At 37.2% G+C, this 10,349-nt stretch overlaps 1 protein-coding gene across 1 annotated transcript; it reads left to right on the top strand.

Annotated features, from left to right (window-relative positions):
• The first annotated feature begins 3,969 nt into the window (after positions 1-3,969).
• Positions 3,970-4,477, top strand: LOC116069653 (60S ribosomal protein L10-like). The gene has a single exon (XM_031340468.1). It carries the CDS (start codon positions 4,072-4,074, stop codon positions 4,411-4,413), a length of 342 nt encoding a protein of 113 aa, XP_031196328.1. The 5' UTR covers positions 3,970-4,071; the 3' UTR covers positions 4,414-4,477.
• Positions 4,478-10,349: the final 5,872 nt, after the last annotated feature.

Below are 10,349 nucleotides of genomic sequence, written 5' to 3'. Positions count from 1 at the left end.
ACTGTAAAAAAGAAGTTAATAATAAATTAATGAGTACAAAGTTAGTAAGCAATAATTAATAAATAGTCAATACTTATAGGTAATGCAATTAAATTGTATTTCAGTTAAATGAAGAAGTCAACCATTTACAGAAACAGAAGTTTCCCTGGATCTAAATGCGCATCCTGAATGCCTTGACCACCACTAAGATCTTTACTTCTTTCTCTTTAGATCTACTTATTCCATTGGTCATACCTGGCTGCTTATCAATCATGGAACAGACAGAGTACAAATAATGGCTAATCGGTAAAGATTCTTTTGAGCATCATTATTCAGTCTCCTAGGTGAAGCATGAGAAAAACAGATTAGTTTTACAATAAATGTTAGAATAATAATTTAATACTGAAATGAGATAGAAAATGTAATGTTTGCTTTACGTGTAATTTAACTTCTCTTAGTTTTTTTTGTTTTGTTTTGTTTTGTTTTGTTTTGTTTTTTACTGTAACTATAACCTAGGATTTGAATTCTTTTCTACTCATATGTACTAATGAGAATTTACTACTCTTATTGATTTATTGAGAATGGGGCTTAGTAACTTTCCCAGAGTGAGATGATTTGGGAATAAGTTCTGTCTACTATATAGATAGGTAAGCTAAGATTAATCTCTAGTGCTAGATATAATTTACTATAGTTCTATTCTAAAAACAAGAGGTAGAATCAAATACATGGCTTACTCATGGGTCTACCCTACAATACCATTCACTCACACAATCCACACAATTGCGTGAACATGTGGTGATTCCTCCAGCTTCTGAGGAAACTCTAGCTTGCTTTCTTGATGAGTTGACTCTAGCCATCTACATTCCCACCAGCTGCAAAGGGTCTCCTTCTCTACACTTTCTGATGAGCCTAAAATGAATGTCCAAGATGATGAGCAAAACTGGTAAAGCAAATCAGAGTTTAAAAAGAAAAGCTTGTACAACTAATACAAAAGATTATTACATTAATTATCATTAGAGGTTATTACAAACAACTTCATATCAAATGTCCAATATCCTATAAGGAAGAAGTAAAGATCCTGAGTATGTGTTTACCTGACTAACATTGAAACAGAGGGAAATAGAAAACCTAACCAAACCAATGATGCACAATAGTCTTATAGGAAAAACTATGCTATCAATCCAAGGTAAAGATCAAATGGTTTCATAACTGATTTTCATTAAACACATCAAAACAGTATTCCTAGCTATGCCAAAAATGTGATGCAGTAATTCTTCTAAAATTATGATCCCAAAGCCCAATAAAAACACTGTGAAAAGGAAGATGGTCCTGGCCAACAACCTCAATGAACACAGATACAAATACTTCAAAAATGTGAAAGTAAGCATAGTGAACCAGGGTGAACATAACAAAGGTCAAAAGTCACATGGGCAAGCCAGGGATACCTGAAAGGTAACTTAGAAATACTTTATAAAGACAAGAACACAATTTAAGTTAGGTATAAAAGCCATGCAAAAGAAACAAACGATAGCTAAAATCTTTAGATTGGCAATTTCTTTTCTTTCTTTTTGTTTTTTGTTTTTTGTTTTTGGTTTGTTTTGTTTTTGGTTTTGATTTTTTGAGACAGGGTTTCTGTGTGCAGCCCTGGTTGTCCTGGAACTCACTCTGTAGACCAGGCTGGCCTCGAAGTCAGAAATCTGCCTGGCTCTGCCTCCCAACTTCTGGGATTAAGGGTGTGTACCACCACTGCCTTGCTAACCTTTTCTATTTTATTTAACTTTGAGATTGTAATTTAATTACAGCATTTCTTCCTGTGGTTTTTGTTTTTCTTTTTTCTGCATTTAAAGCCTGAATACTTCTCTCTCAATTGGTGGCCTCCCCTTTTTTTTTAACTAATTGTTACTGCAGACATATATGCATTTGTATATACATATGTACTCCTAAATATAACCAATTAAGGCAGCATATAATGTTACATGTCTGTATGTTTTCTTCCAGGATCTGGAAAACATTGATGTCCACTGTCAGCATTTTATCCAACACATACCCATTGTCTTCACTGCAGAAATGAAATGAGAAAGATCAGCCATACTGAAAAGGAGGACATTCAAAACGTTTTGATTCTTAGTGATGTCTGGTATATAGATGCTCTAAAGATTCCATCAAAAATTATTTGACCAAATAAATCAATTCAACATGCTTTCAGAAAACAAAATCAAATTAAAAATCAGTAGTAATATTTATGTAAAATGTAATCATCTGAAAATCAAAGAAGAGTTCCATTTATACTAGCTATAAAATAACAAAACAAAATAGCCAGAAATAAATTTCATCAAGTAACTAAAAGCATTTTCACTGAAAACTATAGAACACTGATGAAAGAAATTGTGGAGAAAAGAAAAAGGTGTGGGAAGACACTCCATGTTTACAAATTAGAAGAATCAATGTTATTAATGTGTCCACACTGCACAAGGTGATTTGTGGATTCAGTGTCATCCCTATGGAAACACTAATGCCAGTCCTCTTATTTCTAGGAAAAAAAGACATAAAAGTTATATGGAGTTCCATAAAATCCAAAATAGGTAAAGTCATCTTGATAAAAACATCAAAAAGTTCTTACCCGTCTTAGCTGTTCTTTTTTTTTTTCTTGCTATGATAAAACACCATGGCCCGAAGCAACTTAGGGAGAAAGGCTCATTTTAATTTATAGAGTAATGGCCTTCATCAATTGAAGCCAGGGAAGTAACTCAAAATGTGAACCTGGAGAAAGGCACTGAAACAGACTACAGGAGAATCCTACTGACCGGCTTGTTCTCTGTTGGCTGCTGAGCATGCTGTCTTTATTTCAGGGCATCAGAGTGGACAAGGAGTTTTGGACAAACTTTCAAAAGAACAAGAAACAAAATTAAAAACAGACAAATGGAATAGCTTTTGTACAACAAATGAAACCTTTGACAGTTAAGGGTAAGAGAAATATTTGGAAACTCTTTCTGACAAGGCCTGATAGGCAGAATATATAAAGAATTTACAGTACTCACAAGAAAAAATGATAAATATCTCAATTAAAAATGGGCAGTAGTTCTAATTAGAAAGTTTTCAAATGAGAACACAGAATAAAAGCTCTGGGTGGTGAAGCGTGCCGATAACTTCAGTGCTTGAAAGACTGAGGTATAAACAAGAAGCTCCTGGGTTCAGTAACAGCCTGGGTAATACAGCAAGATTCTAGTCTCAAAAAGTAGCAATGATCTATTAATATATTTACTATATAATAAAGAGTAAACATAACTTTTTTCTAATACAATCATGACCAAATGAAAACTGGATTAAATTTGTGATACTATTAAGTATTTAAAATCTTTTTTAAAATTTATTTATTTATTTATTTTTACACTCCATATTTTATCCCCCCAGGCCACCCTCCGACTGTTCACATCCATACCTCCTCCCCACACTTCTGTTTCCACGTGGATATCCCCATTGCAGAACCCACCTGACCTCTAAACTCCCTGGGGCCTCCAGTCTCTTGAGGGTTAGTTACATCATCTCTGAATCATAGAAGTATTTAAAACCTTAACACATTGATATGCATCAGTTATGATATACACATTCCCCCACACACACATGCACACAACACACACACACACACACACACAAACACACACATACACAGAGTTTTTGAGAAGCAAGTTCTACAGACAAGTTTGATCTCAAGTTTGTGATCTTCTTGCTTTTGATTCCAGAGTGCCAGGATTACTGATAAAGTGCCACTCTATATCACTCCTTGCAATCTAAGAATATTTTAATACTAAGTATAGACACACATATCCTGAAAAGAACACTAGTGCAACTCCTTGTGAGGGAAATCAACCAGTGTATACAAGTTGCATAAGAAAACAAAACTAGGGTTCTTTGAAAGTTGATGAATTCCCACTTTGTGGCCACATGGTGTCAGATGAATATGAACAACTCTCTTCTGAAGCATTGTAGGCTGCCCATATTTGTGCCAACAAATACATGGTAAAGAGTTGTGGCAAGGATGGCTTTCATATCTGAGTGAGGCTCCACCCTTTCCATGTCATCCGTATCAACAAGATGTTGTCTTGTGCTGGGACTGACAGGCTCCAGACAGGTATGCGGGATGCCTTTGGGAAGCCCCAGGGCACAGTGGCCAGGGTTCATATTGGCCAGGTCATCATGTCCATCCCCACCAAGTTGCAGAATAAGGAACATGTGATTGAGGCTCTTTGCAGAGCCAAGTTCAAGTTCCCTGGTCGCCAGAAGATCTACATCTCAAAGAAGTGGGGCTTCACCAAGTTTAATGCGGATGAATTTGAAGACATGGTTGCTGAGAAGCGGCTCATTCCTGATGGCTGTGGTGTCAAATATATCCCCAATCGTGGTCCTCTGGATAAGTGGAGAGCCCTGCATTCCTGAAGGCTTCCAGTGCTCTCCTATACCCTACCAAATCATGTTCAATAATAAATCTTGCATCAAGTCCTCTTAAAAAAAAAAAGAAAACAAAACAAAACTAGGGCTGGAGAGATGGCTCAGTGGTTAGGAGTACTGACTGCTCTTCTGAAGGTTCTGAGTTAAATCCCAGCAACCACATGATGGCTCACAACCATCCATAATGGGATCTGACACCCTCTTCTGGTGCATCTGAAGACAGCTACAGTGTACTCACATATAGTAAATAAATAAATCTAAAAAAAAAAAAAACAACAAAAAAAAAAAACAAAAGAAAACAAAACTGGACTTATTTTTGCTTTATTTTTGTTTTCAAGTATCTATATCCTTTACATGTGATGTTAGAAATATTTTTGCATTTTCAAGTGTTGCAAAATATCTTTTGATGTGATCAATACAAGAATATTCTGCTACTCTTCAGCTCTTGATCTCAAAAATAATGCCATTCAACCCAACTGCTCAGTTTCCAGCATGGGCCCAAGAAGGAGGAACAGAAAATGACATCTCTTCTCCACCAGACTCAAACCACACCCCACAGCCTTCTTTTCATATGTATTAGTTGCTTATCATTTTGAATTTTCCTCCAACATTCCTTTAATTTGACATAATTCCTCTACCTCTGGTGTCATAAATCTACTCCTGGCACTGGTATTTGTTTATTTAAATTTTGCTGGCCCATACATGCTACTTTTTCATTCTCTTTAAGATAATTGTCAGTTCTTTTAGTCTCCAGACCAATTGAAGTATGGATATTAATTACTCTACACAAGTTTAAACAGAAATAGGTAAAATATAGAAGTTGTACAAAAATAGAAATATGACTTGATAAATCCCTTTTTGTTGCTTGAACACATAAAATTTCAGGGATAATCACTTTGTGTCCTATCTCTCTGTACATACTTAACAATGAAAGCAAAAGTGCCACCAATTTGAGAGAAAAGGATGTCACTGAACCCAAGGGGAGGAGTGAAGATGGCATGGGTTGAATGGAGGAAAGGGAAGTGGGGGAAATGATGTAATTATATTTTGATTAAAATATATTAAATACATAAATCATATATAATTGTATTAGCACCTTTGAAGAAGACAATGGCTTTTCAACTATCTATATGGCCGTTTAAGTTTGTGGCCAATTTAGAAGAAAATGACTTCTTACTGAAGAAATGTATTTAGATCAGGCTCCCAAATAGAATTTTGTAATGCCAACTGTGAAACCTGTCATATTCTTGATATCAAATAGCAACTAGGAATGGAGTGTGACCATGAAACAGAGGATTCAGCATTTAAACAATGATTGAATGAGATACGTTTTCATCACTCTATAATTACAGCTGAATTTTCCTTGCAGCCACCTGCATATGGGATTCATTTCTAGTGAAGCCTCCCAATTACTTTGGCCTTTAAAATAGACTTTGAAACAGCCAGTGCATGACACATTTTCAAAATTACAGTTATTTGCTTATTCCCTTCATTTTCCATATAACCAACATAGATTGTGACATGCTGCCTCTTCGGATAACTCAGTTAGATAATTAAATGTTCCCCATAAGAAAGGGAGCTTATTGAGGGAACATGCTGTCCTCTTTGAAATTTCACAAAAATGTGTAGAAGACATCAGCAGTCACACTGTACATTTGCCTGCTGTGGGCTTCCGGTAGGAGATCATTTCCCATCAACGAAGCTCTGGTTTTCTAGCTCCCTTATCAGTGCAGCGCCAAACATACTTTTAAATCTATGATTTACTATTTTCACTTCTTAGAAAAAATTTGGAAAAAATTGTACGATGATTTTTATTAAAAGACTTTCATGGAAATAATTAAACATACTTTCCATAGAGCAGTGTTGTGGGGCAATCTATGACTTCAGAAGGGCTGAAATTGTTTTTGTGTGGTTATCTGTTCTCTACAGTTTAAATGGAGGGAATGTTTGTCAAAAATCCAACACTTTATGGGCTTAAACATTCTTTACTGAGTCTGGTGAAGCCTATTAACTTCCTCAATGAAGAAGAAAATCAAATGGACACAATGAAGCCCTAAATGAGGCCTGTTCTCTATTAGAGGTCTTTTGAATGTGTTGGGGCTTAAGTTTTTATAACATTTAAAACCAATAAGATTAACATAAAAAGTCATTGTAAATATTTGGCAGGAGACCAGTGATATAAGCTATGTACTGCACAGCTAGTTAACAGGCTTTAATTTTTTTATTTGGTTTTATTCACTAACCAGGTGAATTATAATAAAAATAATATCAACTTTAAATTTTTCTGTTAAAATATGTTCTTGAGGTTCTTCTTGAAAGTCTATCAGGAATGATAGATAAACAGATAAAAAGTCATTAATTATACTACTTTAGATTTTAAACAAAGCCCTGTCTCCTTTTGGCTACAGTTCCACTTAATAAGAACAACCAATGAACTAGAATGTACTCCTTTTATGTTATGCAACCTGATTAAATTGCCCTGGTACAGAAATATTTAAGCTGAAAAATACTGTGGAGTACTTAGCTAAGTATAATCCCAGGAGTCACTAGCGATCAAAGGTCAATCTATATTTGTGTCATCAGTTTGATACTTTGAAGTCATGAAGAATATATCGTACAGGAGACTTTCCAGGGTTCTTAAAGGAATAACATAGGGGAAAGCACAGACAAATGTGTGAAAGAGTGTAGGATAACAGAAGTGCAGCCTGGGAGTCTCCAATGATGCTACTGATTATCAACCAAAGCATGTAGGGTAATAGATGACCATAGATGAGCAAGTAACAATTGCTTTCTGAATGTCTCTATTTCTCCTAGGGGAGGATGTGATTTTACAGAGAAGCATTTGCTTGTTGTTCTGTCAGGGCCATGCTCAATCCTGTCAGGGCCATGCTTAATCTTTTTTTTATTGGATATTATATTTATTTATATTTCAAATATTATAACCTTTCCTAGGTTCCCTCTGCAAAGCCCCTATCCTATTACTCTTCCCCCTGGTTCTATGCGGGTACTCCCTCAACCACCTACCCACTCCAGCCTCACTGCCCTGGCATTCCCCTATACTGGGGCATCGAGCCTTCACTGGATCAAGGGTCTCTCCTCCCATTGATGCCAGATAAGACCATTCTCTATTACATACGCAGCTGGAGCCATGGGCTCTCCATGTGTACTATGGTTGGTGGTTTAGTCCCTGGGAGATCTGGGGGATCCTGATGCTCTTCCTATGGGGTTGCAACCCCCTTCAGCTTCTTCAGTGCTTTCCTTAACACCTTCATTGGGGTCCTCAAGCGCAGTCCAATGCTTGGCTGCAAGCATCCACCTTTGTATTGATCAGAGTCTGGCAGAGCCTCTCAGGAGACAGCTATGTCAGGCTCCTATCAGCAAGTAATACTTAGTATCCACAAGAGTGGGTTTGGTGTCTGCATATGGGATAGATTCCCAGGTGTGGCAGTCTCTGGATGGTCTTTCCTTCAGTCTCTGCTCCACACTTTGTCCTGTTTAGACAAGAGCAATTCTGACTTAAAAATTGGGAGATGGGTGAGTGTTCCTACTCCCCCAATCGAGGGCCTTGCCTAACCTCTAGCTATGGTCTCTGCCGGTTCTCCCTTCTCCTTTGTTGGGTATTTCAGCTAATGTCCTCCCCGTTGAGCTCTGGAGACCACTTGCTTTCCTGACATCTTGGACTTTCTGGTGGCTACCCACAGTTTCCCAACGCCTAATGCTACATAACTCTGAACAATTTCCTGACTCTCTGCATATCATCCTCATCTCCTCTCATACCTCATCCTGCCTCATTCATTTTCAGCTCTCCATTCTCTCTTCCTCCCAAGTCTCTCTCACACTCTACCTCCTATGAGTATTTTGTTCCCTCTTCCAAGAGAGAACTGAAGAATCCATACTTTGGTCTTTTTTCTTCTTGAATTTCATATGGTCTGTGAGTTGCACTGTGGGTATTGAAAGCTTTCTGTCTACATCCACTTACCAGTGAGTACATACCATGTGCATTCTTTTGTCACTGGGTTACCTCACTCAGGATGATATTTTCCAGTTCTATTCATTTGCCTGTCAATTTCCTAAAGTCATTGTTTTTAATAGCTGAGTAGTACTCCATTGGGTAATTTTACCGCATTTTCTGTATCCATTCCTCTGTTGAGGGACATCTGGGTTCTTTCCAGCTTCTGGCTATTATAAATAAAGCTGCTATGAGCATAGTGGAGCATGTGTCCTTATTATGTGTTGGAGCATCTTTTGGGTGTATGACCAGGAGTGGTATAGCTGGGTACTCAGGTAGTACAATATCCAATTTTCTGAGGAACCTCCAGACTGATTTCCAGAGTGGTTGTACCAGATTGCAATCCCACCAGCAATGGAAGAAGGTTCCTCTTTCTTCACATCCTTGTCAATATCTGCTGTCTCCTGAGTTTTTAATTTTAGCCATTCTGATTGCTATGAGGTGTAATCTCAGGGTCATTTTGCTTGCATTTCCCTGATGACTAAAGTTGCTGAACATTTCTTTAGGAGTTCTCAGCCATTTAATATTCCTCAGGTGAGAATTCTTTGTTTAGCTCCATACCCCATTTTTTTACAGTATTATTTGGTTCTCTGGAGTCTGACTTCTTCAGTTCTTTTTATATATTGAATATTAGCCTGCTATCTGACATAGGGTTTAAAGAACTTTTCCCAGTCTGTTGGTTGCTGTTTTGTCCTATTGACAGTGTCCTTGCCTTACAGAAGCTTTGCAATTTTATGAGGTCTCATTTGTCAATTCTTGATTTTAGAGCATAAGCCATTGGTGTTGTGTTGAGGAAATTCTCCTCTGTGCCCATGTGCTCTAGGTTCTTTCCTACTTTCTCTTCTGTTAGATTCAGTGTATCTGGTTTTATGTGAAAGTCCTTGATCCACTTGGAGTTGAGCTTTGTACAAGGAGAAAAGAATGGATCGATGTGCATTCTTCTACATGTACATTGATGTACATTCATCTACACCAGTTGAACCAGCACTATTTGCTAAAAATGCTGTCTGTTTTCCACTGGATGGTTTTAGCTTCTTTATCAAAGATCAAGTGACCATAGGTGTGTGGGCTCATTCCTGGGTGTTCAGTTCTATCTCATTGATCTACCTGCCTCTCTCTGTACCAACACCATGCTATTTTTATTACAATTGCTCTGTAATACTGCTTGAAGTCAGAGATGGAGAATCCCCCAGTTCTTTTATTGTTGAGAATAGTTTTCACTATCCTGAGTTTTTGATTATTCCAAATGAATTTGCAAACTGCTCTTTTTAACTCTGTGAAGAATTGAGCTGGAATTTTGATGGGGATTGCATTGAATCAGTAGATTGCTTTTTGCAAGATGGCCATTTTTACTATGTTAATCCTGCCAGTCCATCAGCCTGAGAGACCTTATCATCTTCTGAGATCTTCGATTTCTTTCTTCAGAGGCTTGAAGTTCTTGTCATACAGATCTTTCACTTGTTTGGTTAGAGTCATACAAAGATATTTTATATTGTTTGTAAGTATTGTGAAGGTGATGTTTCCCTATTTTTTTTCTCAGCTTGTTTATGCTTTGAGTATAGGAAGGCTGCTGATTTGCTTGAGTTAATTTTATATCCAGCCGGTTGTTTATCAGGTATAGGAGTTCTCTGGTAGAATTTTTGAGGTCACTTAAATATACTATCATATCATCTAAAAATAGTGATATTTTGACTTCTTCCTTTCCAATTTGCATCCCCTTGACCTTTTGTTGTCTAATTGTTCCGGCTGGGACTTTTGAGTACTATATTAAATAGATATGGAGAGAGAGAGCAGCCTTGTCTAGTCCCTGATTTGAGTGGGAATGCTTCAAGTTTCTCTCTACTTAGTTTGATGTTGAGTACTGGTTTGTTGTATATTGTATTTACTATGTTTAGGCATGGGCCTTGAATTCCTG

This window comes from Mastomys coucha, unplaced genomic scaffold (genome assembly GCF_008632895.1).
Source record: "Mastomys coucha isolate ucsf_1 unplaced genomic scaffold, UCSF_Mcou_1 pScaffold22, whole genome shotgun sequence".
NCBI lineage: Eukaryota > Metazoa > Chordata > Mammalia > Rodentia > Muridae > Mastomys > Mastomys coucha.
Note: the sequence above shows the minus strand (reverse complement) of the source record. Positions and strands in the feature narration are given on the sequence as shown.

Coding starts and splice junctions, on each gene's coding strand:
- LOC116069653 (XM_031340468.1), top strand. CDS start 4,072: ATGTTGTCTTGTGCTGGGACTGACAGGCTCCAGACAGGTATGCGGGAT.